General features: G+C 37.2%; 1 protein-coding gene across 1 annotated transcript; it reads right to left on the bottom strand.

The window, feature by feature from the left end:
* Positions 1-8,540: 8,540 nt before the first annotated feature.
* LOC126812029 (coadhesin) lies at positions 8,541-26,284 on the bottom strand. Its single transcript, XM_056098326.1, has 14 exons — positions 26,074-26,284; positions 22,900-22,980; positions 21,313-21,344; positions 19,583-19,768; positions 19,184-19,372; positions 18,391-18,579; positions 16,951-17,139; positions 16,445-16,633; positions 15,940-16,128; positions 15,434-15,622; positions 14,969-15,157; positions 14,251-14,439; positions 12,124-12,315; positions 8,541-8,990 (listed from the first exon to the last, which is right to left on the bottom strand). Exons 1-14 carry the CDS (start codon positions 26,172-26,174, stop codon positions 8,632-8,634), a joined length of 2,463 nt encoding a protein of 820 aa, XP_055954301.1. The 5' UTR covers positions 26,175-26,284; the 3' UTR covers positions 8,541-8,631.
* Positions 26,285-26,581: the final 297 nt, after the last annotated feature.

Raw genomic sequence — 26,581 nt, 5'->3', positions numbered from 1 at the left:
GCTTGCTAAGTGTTTTAGAAGTGTCTGTTAATGGGCGTTGGTAATGTGTGTCTAATATAATCTCTATCGTCAGTACAAGCAAGTAAATTAGGGTACCTACCTAGCCCCCCACCCCCAACCCCTCATCTCTAAAACAAAAGTTCATATTGCAATTGAATTTTATAAAGGATATTATTGAGTATTGATCTGAATACATAATGTAGATTAAACATAGAAATACAATCTCTAATCACTGGATGCTAAGCAATGTTTCTTGTCCAATATCAAATTGGTGTTCAGTGAACTTTAATGTTTACGTGGCTTTATTTACTGCATTAAAAAGAAATCGACGATACCCGATAAGTCCAATTCCTGAGTATAGCCACTTTTTATGTTCAACAATGCCAAATTCATCCGTCACTACGGGGTCATAGACGAACGCCGGGTTGATTAATTCGTTTCAAATGATGTATTATCACACCAATCGAAATACAGTACTCTATACTAATATTTGTGACTGTCGTTTGTCTGTCTGTCTGTTTGTCTGTCTGTCTGTCTGTTCGGGGTTGGCGGCTACACTAGGTCTGCCCCGAGTCTGAAATTTGGGGTATAGGGGTAGCTCGGACCGGGGAGTAACATAGGCCAGGTGGCGTTAGTCTACCACTTCCGGTTTCGGAGTTATGGCCCCCGAGCGAAGTCTGTCTGTTCGGGGTTGGCGGCTACACTAGGTCTGCCCCGAGTCTGAAATTTGGGGTATAGGGGTATCTCGGACCGGGGAGTAACATAGGCCAGGTGGCGTTAGTCTACCACTTCCGGTATTGGAGTTATGACCCCCGAGCGAAGCCGGGTATCCTGCTAGTATTTATATAAAAATACAATCTGATTAAAATACAGATCTATATTTCATTTCGTTGGTTTTTTATACTTTCGATTGCCTACACTACATGAAGATCTGTCCAGTTGTACTTAAAGGTCGCGTCATGGGTCGTACGAGCGGTTTTTTACCCTATGACGTCAGACATTGGTTAATCAATCAGCGTTTACGTTCAAGTTGTTTGCCCACAGTTCCGTGCATCGCAACAGACCGTTTCATTGGCTAATCCCTCACTTCAACCAAAAAGTCAGTAGTATAGCATCTCTTCCAGATCCTAGTGTAGTAATGACAAGTTAACGAAATTTTGAACTATAAAAAACGAAACGAAATAGGATCTATGTTTCAATTAGAGTGATAAAAATAGTTGAATTCAGACGTTAAAGGCTCAATACCACTCTTGTTGTAACTGAATAATATGTCCCAATCTTTATTCTGGTCAACAAATTGCACTATTTTACAATATTCCAATTAATTGATGATACAAATTTCATCTTAACACACCTAATTTAAAAAAATTGGAAAAATTCAACCAAATGATTTGAAAAGCCTGACGTAAAGCGTTTCAAATGTGACTTGGATTTAAAAATATTTTTGAACCCTCTGGACAAGTAAAATATGATTTAATGGATAATTTACACACCAGGTAGGACACTAACACATCTAGTACCTAGAATAAGGCTATTTTTTATTTTTTGGAGCTGTCAAGCCAGCAAGAATGTTTGTAGCACTATCGTCGTTGCGACATTGTTTTTAAATTTATAGACAAGGAATAGAGAAATAAGATGCCTTTATATTTCATTAATTAATATCTTTGGCAAGTTAGTAATTTCAAACATATTCACATATATAGTGTGCACTAAATCAACGTAGTCTGTAATTGACATATTGTTACATAAAAAGAGCTCTTTAACCAAAACAGGTGTCACAATTTACCACCAGAATTACACGTGAGTGGAATTATTCTAATTGCATCATTTGACTTAAAGTAACCAATCATATCGTTAATTGCACAGGTTCAGGGCCATGAACAGGCTTCCTGTGCATGATAAACGTGGTTGCTATATAAGATATCTATTTGAACCTTTCAAGACAGGCTTCTATTAGGTTCCAGAGAGCTTACATCTGAGTTCCTAGACAGCCGCAAGAAATGGTATTAGCTAGTATTGTTATCTATTATGCTTGTATACCTGTGTTCAGCTATATATATATAGACAAATTCTAGACGATCACAAGGCCACAGAAATATGTAGTAAGAATGGATGCATGGGTTCTACGTAGGATGTGGCGACCGGTTTTAGTACTGTGTCCGCTTTCTACGTCAGACAGAAGGACCTATGGTGCTACATATTCGATTTGGTGCCGTAACGCAGTTTCGACCTTTAGGGTAAGCAGCAAATTTGGAAGAAGATTAGAAGAAAAGTGAGTATGCATCACACGTTGGATGTGGGACGTTCTCCCGGCATATTTTCCACATCTAACCAGCGAGTGCATAGCACTGCATAGTCTTACATATTCGATTTGGTGCCGTGCTGAAGTTTCGACCTTTGGGGTAAGAAGTCACTTTAGCAGAAGAATACAGATTTGAAGACGTTAAGAAGAAAAAAAAAGATCTGTACAATCCAGCAACAGAGGAAAAATTCTGGTGGAAAAAAAAATCTGGTGAAGATATTCGAAAAATTGGGTAAATACATTTTGTTTGGTAAATTAGATGTGTTAAATTTGTTTAAAGACCAAATAATATTAATTTAAAGTTAAAATCTGATTAGAAACTAAGTATTTAAAATTTAACTGTAGAAAATACATTATAGCCATTCATAAGTTTTGATTGATAGGTATATTAAACAAAATAATATCACTGGTTAGGTGTGTATATTATCAGGTTAACATGACCTGTAGTAAATTTGAGTAAAATTAAAGTTAATGTGGGGGTCTTTAGGGAGTAGGTTTTAAAAATAGGAATAATAAGGAAACGGAATAGGGAATAAAATAAGGAACTAATGTTGTCTCCGGATCGCAGTGAGAACGACGGCAGAGCTAAGGATGAAATTTGTGAGTGACTAACTCTAGTTTCCTAGTTGGCCGTGGTTTCTACTGTGATTCGTTAATTTGTGTTTTTGTGTCGTTCGTATGTGTGGTTAATTAGCTATATAATTTTAAGTCCCTTAGTCCAGGCCTTAGAGTTGTTGTAATTTAACTTTTGATTAAAAAGTTAGGTTATGTTAAAAATCCCATATAATTAAAAATAGGGATGTTGGTTATAGTTTTCCTGGAAAAAAGACCTAAAATTATAGGCTCGTTAAATTGTGAGATTATCGCAAAGTCATTAATACGAGTTTTATAGGAGGTTAAAGTTAAGAATGCGACACTTTTTTTTAGAAAAGTGTAGGTATACGGTAGATTTTGTCCGTATATAATTTTATGTAATTAAATTTTTGCTTAGACACAAACTAGGTCATTTCGGGACTAACATATGGTTTAATTTTATTTACATAATTCGCTTGCGCGTAGGGGTCTTTAGCAGTGGGAGGAAACCGGAGAACCCGGAGAAAACCCACGAGGTTGGACAGGCGACCCTACTCCTTGCAACGTACAACCGGGGATTCGAAACCACGCCAGTCGACTCAATGACAGACTTTATGATACAGCGCGCGCACGCTAACCATTTAGCCATCCAACCCCCCTTTTTGCTTAGAAACGTAATATTAACGTTTAATATATACTGCTAATTGCTTTAAGCTGTCGACATGTACGCAATGATTAGGAATGTGTAATTTGACATTAGGTCAGATTATTATAAACAATAGGTTCTAACACTGTGTTAAATTTGACGTGTGTAAAAGTCACGTTATGCGTTAATATATAGGATAAAGTTAACTGTATGTGTATAGACTAATGTTCCTGTGGATGAAAGTGCACTCATGCACTTGGGACATGGTTAAACTGGCCATATTTGATTGACATTCTCGATAGTGTTATGTCATACTAATGTTTGAATAAGGTAAGGATCCGGTTTGTTTTAGACATTCAGTGGTGTACGATAACATTATATTTGTTTGGTTGACATGTAAAAAAACGAAATAGTAGTCAAAACAGAAATTAGAATTGTATAGTGATTAGGTCGAAAGGTCACATTACTGACGGTGAAATGTAAAATAACAATGTAGGAATTCTAAAACAGAAACGGAAATTATAAAACATAAACGTAATTATAAAATTTTCCATTACTTATCGAGTTAGGTCATGAGGTCAAAGTTAGTTTGAAATTTATAATTAAAGGGACACATCAAAGTTTATTAATAATTAAATAAAGTTTAATTTTAATTAAAAGTAAGATTTACTAATAATTTTTCGAAATAATAATGTTAGACTAATAAATAGCAAAATAAAGTTTTAATAATTTAGGAATAGTTAGTTCTTGGTCTGATGGCAATTTGTGTTTTTTGTTTTTAGGCTTAGTGAATTTTCATAGGATTTTACAGTGATGAACTTTTTGGAGAACTTTTGCATGCAACTTTTGACTTTTGATTTTTGATTGTTTGTGTTTTTCTTTCATAGCTTGGTTTTATAGTATAGTAATCATTTATATTTGCCTGATGCGTGAATAATTAGTTAGAATATCTATATTTTATATATATTCTTAAAGGGGGGAGAATTGTAGCACTATCGTCGTTGCGACATTGTTTTTAAATTTATAGACAAGGAATAGAGAAATAAGATGCCTTTATATTTCATTAATTAATATCTTTGGCAAGTTAGTAATTTCAAACATATTCACATATATAGTGTGCAATAAATCAACTTAGTCTGTAATTGACATATTGTTACATAAAAAGAGCTCTTAAACCAAAACAGGTGTCACAATTTACCACCAGAATTACACGTGAGTGGAATTATTCTAATTGCATCACATCGTTAATTGCACAGGTTCAGGGCCATGAACAGGCTTCCTGTGCATGATAAACGTGGTTGCTATATAAGATATCTATTTGAACCTTTCAAGACAGGCTTCTATTAGGTTCCAGAGAGCTTACATCTGAGTTCCTAGACAGCCGCGAGAAATGGTTTTAGCTAGTATTGTTATCTATTATGCTTGTATACCTGTGTTCAGCTATATATATATATATATATATATATATATATATATATATATATATATATATATATAATATGTAGAAGCAAACTGTCGCATTGTTATTCCTGGTAAGACAAACGTCTTAAGAAACTGTAAGAAGTAAATACACAACGTGAAGCAGAAGTAAAGACAGCTAGAGACAAATTCTAGACGATCACAAGGCTACAGAAATATGTAGTAAGAATGGATGCATGGGTTCTACGTAGGATGTGGCGACCGGTTTTAGTACTGTGTCCGCTCTCCACGTCAGACAGAAGGACCTATGGTGCTACATGTTATTGTCTCTTTAAAATATAGCCTAACATTCTAAGGGGCCTCTAAACATTGATGGCCATGGTGCACCTGACAATCCCAAACTGATTCACCTGGTTAGAAACACTTTATACATTTTATACAATTTATACTTCAACGTGTAAGTGTAGGCTCACTAACCAGGAGATCCCAGTTTTACTCCTGGTGTTGTTCGAAAACGTTTCAGTGGTGCAGAAAGGAGGGCCTTACAAAGAACAACCTCTAGTCGTCCAGATGGGATACCAAAAAAAACCCCAACCCATGCCCCGTGTATACTTTCGTATTCGTAATAAGAGTAGGCCAATGAGCCGTTAGATGGCATATATCCACCCTCATTAGTCCGATAAGGGCAGAAAAATAAGACATTAAACCTCATATTATTCCCTTAGTATTGTCTTTGCCCGTGTCAGCCAGCGTGTCCGTCCGTACATACTTGTTCATATTCTAAAGGATATAAGTTCTTATTCAAAGTTCAAAATCTAAGTCATGGTTGTGTTAAAGATGGTAGCAATCGATTTTGAGAGAAGTCTCAAAATTGGTACCAAATGGCTCTTTACATATTATGTATTTAACATGTTCAGTTTAATTCCTAAATTTCTATCTGGATTAACGCCCTTGTCATTGACAAAATAGTTTTTGACCTTCTTACGTCAACTGACAGACTATCACCACCAGGAAAAGGCATTCAACGGACGACCATCATCAAGACTTGTCACATTTGTACGATAGGCCAGGAATAGATAAGAAACCTCATCTTTCAACACTTCCGTGTTTCGAGATAAGAGATGGTGCTATATAGTTTTACCTGACAAACTCCAACGTGAAATACATAGGGTTCATTAAGCGCAATTGACAACATTTTTCATGAAAACAATGATTGGGTATTATTATTTACAACATTTCCACCACATCCAACTACAATTAAGCATATAATCCTACCTGAAATGGTTCAGATCATTGTATTTTAAATCGAGGCACTGTAACCCGTTTCTGGGAAGCCACTTTACAACGCTGTTTGTTATTAAAAAAAGGCCATTCGGCACACTTCAGTTAACCCGGTTCCCTACAACCCTGCAATGAAAGCTCTACACACTCTTCGAACTGCGACATAAGTAAACCGATAGCCGCATCACAATTGTATGGGTGTAGCTACATATCACCATGGACCGTATTTACAGCCATACAGCCCAGGTTAAATGTAGGGTACAAGATGCGGTCCAGATGTCGAGGTTTTCCGAATGATAAGAAGCGTGTACTGTAGACTTCGATGGCGTTTTCAAGTCGGACTATTAATTAATTCAAACGCGACTATTTGGAATAAGGCGAGGGCTGTGTCACTTCATTGACCTCTGTAAGTTTAATTAGTCATAATAGTATAAAATTATTTTATTTTTAAGATGTTACATGTATTAATAAAAAGAATGAATTTGCCAGATGTAACTAAAGGCACTCAATCGTAGCTAAAAACAAACACAACTGTATATCTCAACGTTTTTAGCTACGTTCTCGTAGCTAGGTCAGGTTAGGCTCGTGTATTTAGTGCGGCTAGCCTCTAAGTGTGATATACTGCGCATCATAAATGTCGAAGAAACCATTGAAAAATTCGCCGTAGACAAGACGAGCGCTCCTCCAGTGAACGCCATAAAATTCATATAGACGACTAACAGACATATTGGGTTTTGGCTTAGATTGACGTGCGTAATTTTAGTTAACTGTATGACTTTTCCGTGCATACATCACATCATGAGCACATTAAATAGTCTGATTTCTTGATTGCATTTCTATTATAGCATGGTTCTTAAAGTGTTCAACGTTCGTCAAAAATCGACTCCGGTCGGTTACTATGTCGTAACGTTACGGCTGTCGCTGATATGACTTTCCGTATCACTGGGTTTGATGTAGTTCCATTCATATGTGTGGAATAAGACTGCCTAAGTTCTGGTCACTTGCGTTAGGATGGGGGCCATCACGTTCTCAAGGCTCCAGGGCCCCCACCATGGTTAATCCGGTGCTGGACTGAGGGTAAATATATAACAGAATATTTATCATTACGAATAAAGAGGGTTGGAAGCGGTGGTATCAATAATGTTTTATGTTCACCACAGTTAAAGGTATATATTATGTAAGGGCCAAAGCTGCCTAATGTCGATCTTTCGTTTGGTCTCAAATGTTATATAAATCATTAATAGCACATTTATTTACGTGCCAGGCCCATAATCAACTCTCTAGAACTTCGGATGGTTTTGATTTTCAATAGATTTGAATATGATTGGCAGTTAATGATTTAATTTAAAAATGGACAATCGAGAATTTGTTTATTATGGTAAAAGCGGTCGCAATGACAATAGAGACTACACTGTCTTTGTCGAAATTTACATAATGCATCTTTAACTAATCCCAAACGCACTATAAATTAGGCTGAAACCCTATATTATACATGTACATGGTTCTTCGTGTACTACAACATCGCCGTGCTGCGGTTTAAAAAATATCAATATTTATATACAGTACGACCCTAAATGTTACTGGACTTTAGCTACTCCCGCATGCGAGTTTAAACAGTTTTAGTATTTTAATAACGCATGCCTTTAGATACTGCTACATACAGTCTTAAATTCCACAGAACCTTAGCTACTGATGGATGCGACTCTAAATGTTACAGAACCTTAGCTACTGCAGCTTACGACCCGAAATATGCGGACTCTTAATTAGCTACTGCTGCATACAACTCTAAATATACAGGATCTTAGCCACTGCTGCATACGACCTGAAATATGCAGGAACTTAGCTACTGCTGCATACGACACTAAATGTTATGGGACTTAAGCTACTGCTGGATAAAACCCCAAATGTTACAGGACTTTAGCTACTGCTGGATAAGACCATAACTGTTACACGTCTTTAGCTACCGCTGGATAATACCACACGTGTTGCTGCTGCTGCATACGACTCTAAATAACAGCTACTTCTAGTATAAATATTAAATACTTGAAATTCCAAGTCTCTTGTCGTGGTCGGAAGGTCTAACGTTTGTGCATTCTTAGATCATAAGGTCTGTCACTCAGCTAAGTTGCGTGGTTTCGATACCAAGCTTGACAGGGAGTATAGGGTCGCCTGCGCATCCTCGTGGCTTTTTCCCGGGTTTTCTAGTTTCCTTCCACTGCTAAAGGTCCCTGCGACAAAGTAATAAAATTTCAAAACTACAACCCCCCCCCCCAACACAACAAAGAACACAATTTAATAATTTATTTTTTTTATTGGGGAAAGTATTCTGTATTCCTTAATTTGGAGTCATCGGTATGATAAACATCGAGTCAATTTCCATTTTAGCTGAGTGTACACCGTACTGATTCGTTTAATTACAACCAGGGATGTTAGTTGATAGATCACAGTACTGACGAGTGGGGTTAAAAACAGTACCAGGCGCACATGGCATGGTGTAATATCTGCCACCAGCACACACTCTGTAGTTATGACAATTGTCTGGATCAGCAACCCGACCAAGGGATTCGTCACAGGTTGTGGATACAGGTGCATGAGTCGGGGCTGCAGCTGCTGCTACTACAGGTACATTAATACAAACGGTATCATCTTGGCTCCACATGGTTCCTGCTGCACAATCTCTGAGTCTAGCTACGCCATGGTCACACTGGTAGTATCTGTAGTCATTACCATTATGAGCTATGTATGTATTCTGACCTGTCGGGCATTTAACTGTAAAAAACATTAACACAGTTTAACATGACAACATAGTGACTTTAAGAATGCTTTAAACCAGATGTTAAATGTAAATAATATCGGTTTAAATAAACTCAGTGTGGATTAGTTTCTTTTGTCACCCATACCCTTTCTAAATGAAAATATTCTTGGGTCTGATTCTTCTCGTTTTAATTTATTAAAGGGCAATTGGCTGGTTATTTAAACGTATGTTAATCAATCTATATTTGACACGGAAAATACAACCCAGCAATATGTGGCCAGCGGCTACGTTTCAAAGAAAGGATATTCTAAGACTTACACTGACGACATTCCCCAAAATAAAATGAAATAAAATGGAGTTTAACGTCCGACTGCTCTGTGCCATCTGCGCTAATGCAGACGATCTACAAAAATGATCACACCCCTTAATTACAAAGGATATATATATATTTCTGATCCACGGAGCTGTTGTACACATTTATTAAAACAATTTGAATGGACCTCCTTCCCAAATATCCAAAAGTACCAAAGACGTTAAATTGTCGTTACTGTGTAAATACTGATCGGAATTGCATCATTTATTGATATTAAACGGTATTAAATCATGTCTCTTTTAGAAATCCAACTTTAACAATATTGTAGTTTATAAGGGATTAAGTAAAAAACAAATAACGATCAGAGACTTTAAAGTTACAATTTCATATTTTCTAAGAAAGTCAAAACATAATTATTTCTATGTCTTTTACTCAATAGGTTGTCAACTCACTATTATACGATCATGGGTTATCTTTCTCACACTTAAAAATCTTCAAACCGGAAATAATAACACAATTACCCCAATTACCTCCCTTGTTTTCCTATTCCCCACCATGGAATAGCAATCCTCAAACGTTTGAATTTGAAGTTGAAAATGATATTTCTGCCATTTTCTCAACTGGCTATAGTGAATTATAGGATTAATAGGATTAATAGGATTATTCTTTAACCAGGTAGGACTGTTTATAGATACCATCTATTTTAGGGCTTTATTTTAATACATTTTAAAAATATGAAATTGTTACTTTAATAATGCATTATTCAAGAGCTAAATGCACGAATTGCAGATTTGTTGTTTAATTATAATAATAATTATAATCGCTCTCCCGCCAAATTTTGAATCAAATCGGATAAATAGTATGGTGCAATAGGATCGTTTAAACAATTGGAAGTGATTGTGTTTATTTTGAAAATGATGCGTTGATTAATCGGTAGCCAATGTAACTGTTTTAGAACAGGTGTAATATGGTCAGATGGTTTGGTGAGAGATACAATTCTGGATTTTCTGTAGCTGACTTACAAGAGTTTTAAGAAGAGAATGCAATAATGAATTACAATAATCTAAAGATGACATAACAAAAACATTTATTAACATTTGAGTGGCATCAGGGTCAATATAGTGTCGAATAATTTTGCCAATGTTATACCGATACATAGGTTTTCATATCAAAGGAAGTGTCAAAGAATATACCAAGATCCCTGACACATCTGGATGGGGTTATGACAGTACTTCCAATAGTCAAATGGATGTCAATGTTCTTTTTATTAACTATTATTACATTTTCTATGATTTCATCTTTCAATTTCAAAAAGTTGCAAAGAGAAATGAAATGGGGTTTAACATTCCACTGTTCCCCTCCGAACTGGGCTAATGAAGATGGGCATACGCCAGACAGTGTGCTATGAGGGAAAGTTTGCCCGGACAGCGGTACTACGGCCTACTCTTATATCGAATTCAGACTGTCAAGGGATCTTATACGTGCACGCCTTTGTGTAGACGGGACCTCGGTTTTTCGTCCCATCCGAACTACTAGATTGGTTTTTCTCCATTTTTCTGGGCTTTCCCGCGTTTATTCTTATGGTCACGTATTTCGCCAGTGCAATATTGTTTATTAGGCCGAATAATGGATTTCTTTTGTTTTCAGTGGAACATGTTTTTCCAGTATCTCAGAAAGAATGTCATTGTAAAAATCCACTTGTTGGTGGGTATCCGACTTGGTGGCAATGGTACTCCAAAGTAATGAATTGTTAATATCGCTTCTAAATTTATCAATATATAGGAGTGTTTTTTTTTTTGTTTTTCTGAAACTTATTGTCCTCTTTATTGCTTCAGGGGTAGGAAACGAAAGATCACAGAATAAACTGTAGCGATCAGATATCTGATGATCAACAACGTCACGTGGTTGAATAATGGAATCATGTTCTCTCGTTATCACAAGATCAAGAATGTGTTTATGTCTATGGGTTGGCACATCCACATCTGTTTTAAACTAAATGAGTCTAACAATAGTAAAAATTTCTTTATGCTCGAATCATTGGCTTTATCAACATGAAGATTGAAATGTCCAAGAAGTAGTAAATGTCCAGGTCTCAAATGTTATATAAATCAGACATTTATTTACATGCCAGGCCCATAACCAACTATCTAGAATTTCGGATGGTTTTCATTTTCAACAGATTTTAATATGATTGATAGTTAATGATTTAATTCTAAATGGGTAATCGAGACTTTGTTTATTATCGTAACAACTGTATCAATAGCAACCGAGACTTTACTGTTCTGCAAACGATGATAACTCCGATACGAATAAAGTGATTTGACTGAAATTTTCAACATATTCCCTTTTCATTACCTATTTGTAACTATTATAGCGATAACTGTCAGCTCTCTATCTAATTCTTATATAATGCACCACGCAACAAATAACTTTTATATATGAAAATATACCACACTAACAGATCAAAGACGTCATTTTATATACATAATGTTTATTATTTACTTAAAATTGTTAGTAATCAATCATAAGTCATTAAGTATGTGTTATGTCACTAAGGTGTTAAAACTGTGACTATTTAATGATACACGCCACTATTGTTCAGGTTTGTGTCTTCAATAGTACATCTTTTAACAGTTAGTTAGTTACACACATACTAATTACTGACTACTGTATATTTCCTAACCCCTTTGGCTTCATACTAAACGTCAGTTTAGAATAATGATCTTTTGTATGATCTAAGGACAAAAATTGTCATTACTAATACTAGAAGGACCAGGTTCATAAATCAATGGTATTAGCTTACAGTGTTAAGCATGAATATTGAAGCTACTTACCACCACAAATTTCGGTATTACATGTCACGTTTCGTACTTGGCTTAGTTCACCATCACAGTCATCACCCCCATAAGCTGGTGTTGGATTTGTGCAGGTTCGGTCACGTTGTTCTTCCTTGATACCACCACCACAAAGGGAGTCACATTCGTTGATCTCTTCCCATTCTGTGAAATCTGTCCAACCACCATTAACTGAGACAAAAATTAAAACCCTTTGCAAAAGTTCCTAATGTTCAATATCAACCGGTACTTTTGTCCAATTCTACGGTCTACTCTGTTTTCCAGTTCAAACGATCAGGGGTTCTTTTAAGTGCCGGCCAACGTGTACACTGGACCTCGGCGTTTCGTCGTTTAAGGCTACAAGCTATTCCTTACTAGATCCCGAGGAACCTTCCCACGGGATCGCATCTGGGACCCAATGGTTAGCGACATCTCGCCCTTTTTTCTTCTTTTCCTTTATAAAAATTGATATACATATACTATTCAAAAAAAGTAGGGGATATTTGATTTTTAAGTGTTATTAAAGTCACCTAATGAAACTGACGAAGAAACAAATGACAGAATGAAATGAAGTTCACATTCATCGATTTATTCCAAATGATCGTTAGACTAAGTAAGGCACAGACTGACCATTATAAGGGTAAAATGATACCCGGGGTCAAACAGCAAAGTTACCACAGCATCACAACCAAGTCAGTAACGGGTAAATCCTCCTCTGTTTGCCAAACAAGCATTGATCCGACGTGTCATACTCCTAATGAGACGTCTAAGGTCATTTTGGTCCAGATTGTCCCATTCCTGTTGCAACGCAGCAGCAAGTTCTTGGACATTGGCAGGACGTTGTTGACGTTGACGTAACCTCTGTCCAAGCATGTCCCAGACATGCTCGATGGGGGAGAGGTCGGGACTCAGTGCTGGCCAAGGTAATGTGGTGATGTTCTGTTGTTGGAGGTAACCTGTAACGATCCTGGCCCTGTGACATCTTGCGTTGTCATCCTGGAAGATGAAACGGCGGCCATGACGTCGTGCGAACGGCACAACATGGACTGCCAAGATGTTGTCCCGGTAGTACTGGCCTGTAACACGCCCTGCAACAACATGTAAAGCCGTTCTTCCAGCAACAGTGATGCCTCACCACACCATAACAGAATCACCCCCAAATCGATCATGTCTGATGACGTTAACGTCTTGGAAGCGCTCGTTTCGACGACGCCACACCATCCTACGTCTGTCCAAAAAATCAACAGTGAACCTTGACTCATCTGAAAACATCACATTGCTCCAGCGTCGATTATCCCAGTGTTGACGATCCCTACACCAACGACGTCTTGCCTGAATGTGATGATCTCTCAAACAAGGGATCACGCGAGGACGTCGGGCGCGAAGGTGACCCCTATGCAGTCGATTCCGAATCGTCTGGCCACTCACTCTCACACCAGTGTCTGTTTGAAGACGAGCGCTGATCTGATTTGCTGTGATGACACGATTTCTCAAGGCCAAGGTACGGATAAATCGATCCTGGGCTTGAGTTGTCGCCCTTGGTCGACCTGAGCGTGGTCTGTCGCGTACAGATTGTGTATCACGGTATCTGGACCATAGCCTGCTTATGACAGACTGAGAAACATTCATCGTCCGCGCCACAACCGCCTGTGTTGTGCCGATCTGTAGCATGCCAAGGGCACGTAATCTTTCATTTTGGGTAAGCCGACGCATATCAAAATTTGTTTTCTGGTCACTAAAACAATTAAACTGATGTTTCCTCCCTGGAATTCAATGCCACAATGACTGTAACATTCAAAGTCAGAGTCGTGCAAATCTTGGGTTGGACCCCCATGATGATCCCAAGCATCACCTGCATTCCATGCGGTAGCTATTGGTGCGTTTGGGCGTCACATGTAACTGGAAATGTTTCTTCTGTTAGGTTCTATAGTGACTTTTTTCGTAGTCATTTGCATATTTTAGTATTATGCCCCCAAAATCAAATATCCCCTACTTTTTTTGAATAGTATACATTACTTGACAAATATATCATGCGTAATTGATGGCATGGGATTGAACTTAACAGTGCCATAATACTTCGAACATATGTCTATATGTATGCTCCATTCTAATCACATATAAATTTACCTGGGCATGGATTTTCATTGCAGGTTTCGGTATCAGTACTTTCAGTATCACCAACACAACTATTGCCACCATACATAGGAGATGGATCCGTACATGATCTGGTAAAGGTCAGAATCTTTTCACCTCCTCCGCATGTTGTTGAACAATCACCAGTAGTAGATAATGTATACTCAGTCCATCCTCCATGAACTGTTAAGAGAGTACGGAAGCATTCTTTAATTTACTTAACAGATAAGTTAAGCTATAAAAGTTTTCCACAAAACATAGCCCAACAAACAAGGTTGCTAGGAGTCTAATAGCAAAATCTTCCACGAAGGACTGGAAATGGAGGGTGCATCATTTAAAGCGAACGATAACCGATCTGGTAATGGTTCAAATCTTTTCGCCAGCTCCACATGTTGAACAGCCGATAATACAAACTCGGACTACCCTCCATAAACTTTAAATGTGGCCAGGAACATTCTTTTAGTGGAACTATAAATAAGTGCAATAAAACATAGCCAAAACAAACAACAAACAACAGCCATTATTTCTTACATGTGTTTACAAACAGTCTAGCCCACCCGTCATTGACTTTAATCTAACGCTAACCTATCTGGTACAGTTTAAAATCTCAAACCAACGACATTCTAATAACAAAGTCTTCCACAAATAGCATAAAAGGTAAGGGTGCATCATTTAAACCGAAAGCTAATCGTAAACAATAACACAATCTTACTTGGGCATTTGTGGGTGTTACATTCTTCGCTCGTATCTTTAATATTGACACCGTCACAATCGACACCGCCATATTGTGGTCTCGGATTTGTACATGTTCTGACGTATGATAGAATTTTGGTGCCTCCTCCACAACTTACACTGCAATCACCTGTATTATCTAATGCATAATCAGTCCAGCCTCCATTGACTACAAAACAGCAAAAATCAAGATGGGTATTCGATGTTTTCTAAGCATCGAAATGTGAAAATATTAAGTATGATCTACCTTGACCCCTCCTTTGGTGTATCGACCTATAAAACATTAAATCCGTTTACATTTAAGCGATTACAATAGTTACAGATCTAGGTAATCGCTGTAACGCTACCCTTTGAGGGCATGGATTTTATTTGCGACAGTATGCCTTGTTACATAATGTAATACAATCACAAATATATAGATAATAAATTCAAGCTGATCACTCACTTGGACAATTATGAGTGTTGCATTCTTCCCGTGTTTCTTTAGTATTTGCACTGCCACAATCGTCACCACCATATTGTGGTCTGGGATTTGTACATGTTCTGGAGTAGGACAGAGTCTTGGTACCTCCTCCACAAGTTACACTACATTCACCTGTAGTATCTAATGTATAGTCGGTCCAACCTCCATTGACTACAAAAACAATGAAATCAAAATCAAGATTGGAAGATGATATCTTGTTTAATTAGAGATGGGTATGGACCTATATAAAAGTAAACTCATTTACTTTTAGGTGGACAGCAAGCCTGTTTTGTATGAGGGCGCAAGGATTCGACACACAACTATGCTGAGGATAAACACCTTACTGTGCGGTTACAATAGTTACAGATATAGCTAATCGCTGTAACGCTATTCTTTGAGGGTTCTTACCTGGGCATGGCCTCGGCACATAATGTGAAAAGAATGTTATTCAGAAATACATAAATAATAAATTTAAGCTGATCACTCACTTGGGCAATGCTGAGTGTTGCAGTCCTCCTGTGTATCTTTAGTACTTGCGCCGCCACAACTGTCACCGCCATATTGTGGTCTGGGATTTGTACATGTTCTGGAGTAGGACAGAGTCTTGGTACCTCCTCCACAAGTTACACTACATTCACCTGTAGTATCTAATGTATAGTCGGTCCAACCTCCATTGACTACAAAAACAGCAAAATCAAAATCAAGATTGGAAGATGATATCTTGTTTAATTAGAGATGGTTATGGACCTATATACACAGTAAACTCATTTACATTTAGGTGAACAGCAAGGCTGTTTTGTATGAGGCGCAAGGATTCGACACACAACTGTGCTGAGGATGAACACCTTACTGTGCGGTTACAATAGTTACAGATATAGCTAATCACTGTAACCCTACTCTTTGAGGGTACTTACCTGGGCATGCCCTGGCACATAATGTGAAAAGAATATTATTCAGAAATACATAAATAATAAATTTAAGCTGATCACTCACTTGGGCAATGCTGAGTGTTGCAGGCCTCCCGTGTATCTTTAGTACTTGCGCCGTCACAACTGTCACCGCCATATTGTGGTCTGGGATTTGTACATGTTCTGGAGTAGGACAGAGTCTTGGTACCTCCTCCACAAGTTACACTACATTCACCTGTAGTATCTAATGTATAGTCGGTCCAACCTCCATTGACTACAAAAACAATGAAATCAAAATCAAGATTGGAAGATGATATCTTGTTTAATTAGAGATGGGTATGGACCTATATAAAAGTAAACTCATTTACATTTAGGTGGACAGCAAGGCTGTTTTGTATGAGGGCGCAAGGATTCGACACACAACTATGCTGAGGATGAACACCTTACTGTGCGGTTACAATAGTTACAGATATAGCTAATCGCTGTAACGCTATTCTTTAAGGGTTCTTACCTGGGCATGGCCTCGGCACATAATGTGAAAAGAATGTTATTCAGAAATACATAAATAATAAATTTAAGCTAATCACTCACTTGGGCAATGCTGAGTGTTGCAGTCCTCCTGTGTATCTTTAGTACTTGCGCCGCCACAACTGTCACCGCCATATTGTGGTCTGGGGTTTGAACATGTTCTGGAGTAGGACAAAGTCTTGGTACCTCCTCCACAAGTTACACTACATTCACCTGTAGTATCTAATGTATAATCGGTCCAACCTCCGTTGACTGCAAAACAAAACAAAATAAAGGGAAATTATGATCTGAGGTTTGAACATATTCTAGAGTAGGACAGAGTCTTGGTACCTCCTCCTCCACAGTGGTCGTGGGGCCTCCTCCACAAGACACACGACATTCACCTGTAGTATCTAATGTATAATAGGTCCAACGCAACAGGAACTACATAAACAAAATGAAATAAATAGAAATGGAGTTTAACGTCCTACTTTTCTGCATCAGATGGGGTAATGAAGTCTGGCAGATGCAATGCAGTGTGCTATGGTGGACATTTTTCGCGGACAGCTCCAGGAATCCAACAGGTAAAGTTCTGGTCTTTCGATTTTTTTTGTCACATCGACGACTAGACGACGTTCATTGTCAGACCATCTGACCTACACGGTTAGTGAGCCAGCGCCTTACTCAATCTGGTAGCCACTACAAGACGAGTATAGGTTTATATAGGTTATATAAAAATCGTATGTATTTGCATATTATATAAATAAACATGAGGTTACAAAAAGATCAGATGTATATGCATAAAGATCTATGAAGTTGTAAAATGATCATATAAAGTTGTAAAATGATCAGATCATATGAAGTTGTAAAATGATTAAAATCATCATATGAAGTTGTAAAATGACCATATGAAGTTGCATAAACATCAATTAAATAAAACAGCTTATTAATTAGAACACTGTAAATTGACTAATGAACAAACAACAATTATGAGTGAAAATGTATTTTGCACAAATAGACCAACATCGCCATTTTATATACATAATGTATTCTAGTTAGTTAAAACAGTTAGTAATCATTAGCCAGGTTCGTATATTCATTATTGATGGATAATAGAAATAGTCACGTTTCTAGACAAGTTGTAACATCTTTTGCAGCTTGTTACACACCTGCTAATTAATGACTACAATGTAAGTTCTAACCGCATTCTGTATATACTAAACATTGGGTTAAATTAACAAATTAGTAAATTGCCTAGGTTCATTAGTCAATGATGTCAGGTTAATAATGATACGGTGTGTCCGAAAGAGTAAGGGTAATGGCGGTGTATGGCATCCGTGTATATTAAAGTCTATATGAGTTGCAGCACAACGTCAAACCCCATTTCATTTCATTCATATCACTAATTAATGAGAGGTAACATGAACCAAGGGATTTTCACAAATGTCACCGGGCAACATCAAATATGTTATTTGAAGATACCGGGCAACATCAAATATGTTATTTGAAGATACTGGTACTTACTTGGGCAATGTTGTGCATTGCAAGCTATTGACTGGGTTTTAGTAGTTGCACCAACACAACTTCGTCCACCATATCTTGGTGTTGGATTAGAACAGGATCTTGTGTAGGTGAGTTGTTTTACTCCACCACCACAAGTCTTACTACAAGCTCTTGTATTAGTCAATCTGTAGCTACTGAAACCGCCATGAACTGAAAAACAACATGCAGAAATTAACATCGTTACAGGACACTCCACGAGCATGATGCTGACTGAGAAAGTTTTTTTTCGCCGAGTTTCTGTCCTGGGTTAATGACTACGTTTCCGGGTTTCGTTGAAGTTAATGCAATGCGAGTTTACCGATACGCAAGGGAAGTGTATCACGTTTATCAAATGATGATTGTAAATCACAGAACACTGTATGACGTATGCCTTACTTCATTAGCCCTGTTTGTTCAGAAAAGTAGGATGTAAGAGCCCATCTCATATTTGTCATTCCGAATGTAATAACACGAGATCACAACGATACCAAGCAAGAATAATGTTACACGATCGCGCAATTGCATCACAAATCGTCAGTCCTGTAAAACATGAAAAACTGAATTCGACAACATGGGAATGTTTAAAACAGCAACCAAGATTATAAAATGTGAATTCTGTCGAAATGCCACAATATGTCATGGCTTACATTTGAACATGATTGCGTGAGTAACATAGCAACGTCTGTGGTATTACGTCTCATCAACACTTATTGCATCTAAGTATACAAATGTATATCATATTCGTTTAAATTATTAAAGAATTCTTCAGACTTACTAGGACATGCTGCGGTATTACAAGAGACTCGTTCACTCCGGGTGGTGCTTCCGGTACAGGCCCTTCCTCCATATCTTGGTGCAGGGTTGCTACATGAACGGGTGTAAGTCCGGACCAGAGTACCGCCTCCACAGGACTTGCTACAAGAAGAATCTCTGGGTGTACTCCAAGAAGACCAAGCTCCGTGGACTTTTTTCCAATAAAAAAATATATACAAGTTATAACAACAGCCAACCAAAATCCCCCCATAAAAAACGATGTAAATGATGTTTGCGAAAGTTACGCTGTCGCCTGTTCATAATGGAGGTCCAGATACAATAGAATTGTATCTTATCTTAATAATGCAAAGGAAGGGTGTATGATGTTAAAGTATTTAAATTATTTAAAGTATAGAATTACCTGGACACGATTGTGTGTTACAGGTTTGTGTTGTATAACTGTAGGACGAGCCAGAACATGAACGACCTCCTCCTGACGGACGTGGATTGGTACAGTATCGTTTCTTCGTAACACCCTGAGTGCCACCACCACATGTTTTAGAACAAGAACCATATGTTGTGGACCAACTCGAATAGGCACCATGTGCTGTTATGAAAGAAAACACACAAAACAATAAACACAGTTTTCTCACTAACTGTATGGAATACTAACCTCAAACCCAACCCACGTCAATGTAATAAACTGTGTACAACAGAAGTATGGACACCGTGTTTATTATATTTCAAGAAGCAATTTCCAATCTATTAAGTAATTTCCATTATCTAAAGTAATTAGTTATATGAATTAGTTATCCATTATACAAATAAGTTATCCATTATATAAATTAGTTATCGATTTTATAAATTGATTATTCATAATATAAAATGATTAGTCATTATATGAATTATTTACTCTTCAAAAAGATAAACGCACAGCCCATTTTCATCATTTTTTTTTATTTGAATGGGATCGTTGTTTCCATAAATCTTACTTGTTTTTAATGCCATTATGTAAGAATAAGGGAAATTCATTATTGGTTGTAACTGTACGGTCACTAATTGTGGCTGGTCATACTTTTTGCCCATATTTGTTTTCGCTTGATTGCACCAAGAAACATGGGTTTAACAACTTCGCAAGCTTTTCGCATGAAACCCAAATCTAAGGCCTTAAAATCCCGGGATTCTCGGTTTCAAAATCAGTTGCACGTGTAAACACTAAACGAGCTAAATGATACCACATCTGAACGAAGACAAACGCAACAATGCTATCGTTAAGTTGCAAGCAGGTGAATCCCAGACAGATGTCTGCTGAATGTTTCCCAGAGTACCATTTCTCGCCTTTGAGATAGGTACCGACAGCGAAGTTCAACACGTGACCGCCCAAGCGCAGGCCAAACAAGAGTGACCCCACCTGCCCTGGATCGTCATATCCTGATATTTGCGGAAACGGTTTACAACCGCTACCACTACTTTAGTAGCAATTCCTGGACCGTGTAGGATCTCCGACCAGACAGTCCATAAACGCCCGCGTAAAACCGGATTACGAGCCAGACGTCCCGTTAGAGCTGTTGTCTTGAAATACGCTGACTTCAGTGGGTTCAAACACACAACAGCTTGGTTTAGCGACGAGTCGCGGTTCCTGTTGCAGCGAGGCGATGGTAGAGCGAGGGTATACTGACAACGAAATGTCACTATGCGTTTCTTTTTTTGAAGAGTATTATATCCCTTACATTACATAAAGTAAATATCCTTTATATAAATTAATTATCCTTTATATAAATTAATTATCCTTTATATAAATTAATTATAAATTAATAAGGTATCCATTATATAAATTAGTTATCCATCATATAAAATAATTATCCATTATATAAAGTAAGTATCCATTATATAAAGTAAGTATCCATTATATAAAGTAAGTACTTCTAATACATGAAGCATGCATCCTTTACATAAAGTAATTATCCATTATATAAAGTAATTATTCATTATATAAAGTACTTATCCATTGTATAAGAAATATGTTTTCTTTATATATTAAGTAGGTATCGTTTATATAAAGTAATATCTATATTTAAGTATGTATCCTTAATATAAAGTCATTATATAAAGTAATGAACAATGGATGGAAGAATACAAATGATTACTTACTGCATGTTCTGTAGCACGTACCAGTACGATACCTGTTCATAAATTATATTATAAATTACATAAAACGTCCTTTTGAACTGTTACACATTCACATACAGATTTTATCATAATTTGTTGGATGAATCTCCCACGATTTCTTGCTCGTTGTTTTATTATATCTAAATGATTTACGTCATGCAGACACTCGGATTATAATTTTAATTATGATTCAATATGGTTTATCTTAATGGATATACCATAATTCCATAGCACGATCAATTGTATTGACAAACAGTAAAAATAAAAACATGCATGAGGGCAGAATTCATACCAACAAAACCTAAAAATTATGTAAATTAAAAATCTGCCCATTTTACGGAGAGAGAGATTACCTCCATTCGACAAATTTTGGGACTAACATATGACTGAGGTATTTCAATAATTCGCTTGGGCGTAGGACACTTTACCTGTAGTAGCAAACCTGAAGCACATTGGAAACTATGGGATCCCTGCTTGTGGCAATTTGCGGGTCGGGAGAAAGGCGCAGCTTGGGTCGCAAAGTGCAACCAGTGGATCCAAGTCAAGGGTGCTTCATTTATAACACCCGTTAACTCAAGGTAGTTTCTGAATATTGTTAAATGTCGATACTATACTTTACAGTTGGTCATAAAATTTCTCTATAGTCGTGAAACGAAATGTGGCTTAACATATTCCTTGTAGCTATATCTTTTTAATTTAAAATTTTTTCTCGCTTCCTTCAAAACGTATTTTTGAAGATGCATTATATTATCACACTAACACTATTTATGGAATAACAATCACTGGTTTATTAACATGCAACGTTTCGACGATGATACTCTCGTCTTTATCAACCAGTGATTGTTATTCCATAAATAGTGTTAGTGTGTTACTGTTCAATTACTAAATGCCACTCAAAGAAGCATATATTATGTAAAATGTAAATATAAAAGGGATAATTTAGACGGTATTCCTATTAAAGAAATTTATCAACACAGGCATTTAAGATTGACTTTTCAGAAAAACTACATAAAACTATATAAGAAAAAAATATATAAAACGATCTAACTATCAGTTATACGTGAAAGTCAAATTCCAATGTTAGAGAAAAAAATGCTAAAAATTATCAAACGAATCGCCAGGCCATTTTAATACGTTGAAACACAGCGGAAACTCTTACAGACAGTAGAAGGGGGGCCTCGAGGAGAATTCCTGCTGGTGGTGAATTACTGCAAGTGTTTATGGCCAACAAAGAGAGAGAGAGAGAGAGAGAGAGAATGTTTTACGTTTACTCGACACAACCTAGGCTATATCGGAACCAACACATGGTTCGACCCTTTTTCAATAATTCGCTAACGCGTAGGATTCTATAGCTGTGGGAGGATCCTGTGGGATAAAACCTGAGTATAAGATCGAGAAGATGCCTCTATCTCAAGGCCACATACCCTCACACCAGGGGTCGAAACCATGACCGCAAGCCAGAGGTGTCCGACCAGCTAGAACTCGAAGCGCGACACTCTGGACAACTAGGCTATCCCAACCCCCGGCGGCCACTCAACCACCTGAATGAGATGTTCAACCGTAACCTACCTGTATCTGGTACAACGACTCCAACCAAACCAACCACAGCTAGTACTGTATCTCTGACTCTTGGCACACGAATAACTACAACTATAACAAAAGGAAAGTAAATATTTTTAAATTTGTATACCCTCACCTTTTGTATCAAATTTCACACCATTTTATCTAGTTTGTGGTCTGGGTAATGTGCCCAGGGGCGTAAATGTGGGGTCGCCGATCGGTGGTCAAACTTGAATATGCACGGACGCTAATCTTTGCTAATTTATGTATATTCACCACAACAATATATCGAAGATATGGGTCCATGTAAATGATGTAATTATTATCACTTTCATAAGTTGTCACTGATTCGCAGTACTGTGTACGTTCTTGCAGAATGCTTAATAAATAACATGAATTCCCATACGTATACTCAATTTTACTCATGTTATAAGTGTTTTCTGACCATCAGAATTCTGTAAAATTCAAGAAATGGCATTACAGGAACTCTATATTCAAAATTTTCTCACTGGAGAACATGCCCCCAGACCATCTAGAGAGCTCACACCTGCGGTACTCGACTCGTGGCTGTGTCAATTGTATCAGTCGGTCTTATTTAGCTACCCCTTCCCCCACCCCCAACAAAATAGATAAATTGATATGTATGCCCCCTGAATGTGCTTGGCGGATAGTTCCTATACAATGTTTGGAGCAGGAACTTGTCTGTCATGTTCTTCTGGTTCTTGTTGGTGTTCTTGGTGGATGACACCATTCTTCGAAGAAAGCCACAGGCTCCACCAAGTCATATACGATTGACAAATTCTTGGTACTGCATTTCCAGTTTCCCATACCATTGTCCTGCATTCACATTGTATAATTGTTGTGTTGAGAGAGAGAGAGAGAGAGAGAGAGAGGAAGAGAGAGAGAGATGGTTTAAATTTCGGGACTAACATATGGTAAAATTTTATTTATTTAATTCGCTTGCGCGTAGAGGTCTTTAGCAGTGGCAGGAAACCGGAGGACCCGCGGAAAACCCACGCGGATGGACAGGCGACTCTACTCCTTGTCACGTACACGCGGGGGATCGAAACCACGCCACTTGACTCAATGACAGACCTTAGGATGCAACGCGTTAACCATTGGGCCACCCAACCTCCCTTTTATGTTGAAGGATAAAAATTGCTTGAGTCTTCGTTTGAAATCGGAGCTTGCCTGGTACTCTGATGGTATGTACAGAAGGACCGCACCACACCTAAAACAACAGCAACCAAGAAGATAAACTTTCGGAGAAGTTCCATAACACACGCATATTATAGGCTATAAACAATAAACGGGACTGTCAAATAAAGTTAATCGGTCCGAGGACCAATACTACAAATCATTTTATTTGTATTTATCGAAAACTGTATTTGTATTCACTTCACATTCATTATAATAATTTTCTTAAAACAAAATCTTTAACACTGTGTACACGGGACCTGGGTGTTATGTCCCATCCGAACGACTAAACGTTGCCCCTTGCCAGGCCATTGGTCCGGCACCACTGACAATGGGGGGGGGGTATAAACAAAGAGCATGTGGGAAAGACGTCTTCTGAATCGAAACGTTAGATACCGTCTGATTTGTAATTAGCATACATGAGAATTTGCGAAAATTATAGATTTAGAGAAATCACGAAATAGATATCGATGGATTTGTGGATTTAGTGTACGTGCGAAATTGCGATTCCTAGTATTACATTATTTGATCATCGATCTTACAAGCCTATAGCTGCTACAGGATTAACATGAAAGGGGGAAAGAATATTGATAGCAGGGACAAATTAACTTCTTTAGGGGCCATCTAGCCTACCATACTTACGGTCTCATCCTCAGTACAAACCCGTGTCAGGCTAGAGTGAAAAGTCAATTACGATTTATTATATTTTTGATGTCGTTTGTAATATATATATATAAAAAAAAAAAAAAAAAAAAATCATACGATTGTAGCGCTGTCTGTCTAAAAGTAGTTCGGTCACGAAGATAATTGATTGACATTTTAATTCGACATTTTAATTACTACTTTTAATTCGACACTTGTAGTATCATGGGTCGTCTGTCAGACGTGGAGAGCTGGCGATCCGAAACCGGTGGCCACCTCTGGCGTATGACCCATGCATTGTTTCTTACTACATATTCTGGAACAGCCCATGATCGTCTAGTATTGTCTCTGACCGCGTTTGTTTCTTGTTTTCTTCTTAGGACTCCACTTTAAATATTGTGTATTTATTCTGCCACTCCTCATTCAGTTTATGGTTACACACAGTAACAACAATACCACATTTTGCTTCTACATTTTATATTAAGCACTGCTACATATAGGTTACAAAGTTACAAGCATAATAAAGTCATTCTCTCATGCAGAATGGAAATTCCTACATCTTCTCCCTACGAGAACTACATGGCTGTCTACTCTAAAGCGCATATTCTATTAATTATATATTCTCAGATTCACACCCATTAATTATTCTATTGGCTAATTATGATGTAATTAATCATGTGATTGGTCACTCCGTGCCAAATATGAAATGGTAACTTTCCCATCACGTGCTTTTAGAATTTATCCTTGAAAAATGCAAATGACCAACATGATTGCTAAACTCTAACTGCGTTAATGTATCTAAACAACCAGCACACGTTCTCTATTTTTGGCTATGAACTTAGAATCAATAATTTGTAAAGATAATGATATTGTTTCGGCTCTCATATTTCGCTATCCTTTATCTTTATACCCCATGTCTTGTTATTGTCACAATATTTATAAACAATTTTAATTTGCGTTTCAGAATTAACTTATACCATAGCTAATATTTTGACAATGGAGAATAATTAATCAAAACCCTATAATTATTTTACATAGATGTTTCCAAGCACAAATTTTTTCCCTCCATTTTACTACACATTTCAGTCGAAGTATTTATTCTGCTTTCTTATAATAAAGTCGAAATTATTAATTTTAGGTATTCTGCACGTGTTTGAAAAAGTTAAATCGATTAGAACGGTATTACAAAATAGTATACTGGTTTTTGAAAATGCGATTCAACGCAGATACCTATTCTCAAAGTAGTTCTATGTATTCAGAATGGAACAAATCAACTGAAAAGGAAATGGTGAAACAATAATATGCTATTAATTAGACTGGTTTATATGATAAAGTAATACTTACACGTCAGCCGAGACGTCATATAGACAAGCTATAACAACTAACGCACTAATAACTAGTCTCATCTTGGTAAGTTTCGTATTCCAGTGTATGGTTCTCAACATAAGCAGAGCTAAAATATCCAGCTGCAGACACAAAGGCTCGTTTCATATTTTATAGGAAACATAACAATTTGTTTTAAATAATAAAAAAAATCTTGAAGCGATTACCGCGATAATGTTACACCCATACCCTTCTAAAATCGCCACTGGTAGGGTTTTTGAATTAATTTTATGTAAATATCGTTAAACAAATGTTTACATACATTGTAGTGATGGGCAAAAGACAAATAAATAATTTGCCGGATATGGTTAGATGTCATTGGCAAGTAGTAAAGATGAAGTATGTAAGAGTTAAAGTAGCTAAGTCCGTAACTCAATATCATCCAAAATCTTCGACATTGAAAACACGATTTTGTTTTGCAATTTAAATCAGCATTGGTGTTGTGATTTTACCTGGAAAAGATGGGCTT

Source organism: Patella vulgata, chromosome 1 (assembly GCF_932274485.2).
Source record: "Patella vulgata chromosome 1, xgPatVulg1.2, whole genome shotgun sequence".
Taxonomy (NCBI): domain Eukaryota; kingdom Metazoa; phylum Mollusca; class Gastropoda; family Patellidae; genus Patella; species Patella vulgata.
This window is presented reverse-complemented; position numbering and strand designations above follow the sequence as displayed.

What these genes read in the sequence shown, in the direction of transcription:
- LOC126812029 (XM_056098326.1), bottom strand. Translation starts at nt 26,174, where the DNA reads ATGTTGAGAACCATACACTGGAATACGAAACTTACCAAGATGAGACTA. An exon ending in AGTCGTTGTACCAGATACAG is followed by an intron (nt 21,345 to 22,899) that starts GTAGGTTACGGT and finishes ATTTATGAACAG; the next exon opens with GTATCGTACTGGTACGTGCT. An exon ending in CAACACTCATAATTGTCCAA is followed by an intron (nt 15,158 to 15,433) that starts GTGAGTGATCAG and finishes GCTGTTTTGTAG; the next exon opens with TCAATGGAGGCTGGACTGAT.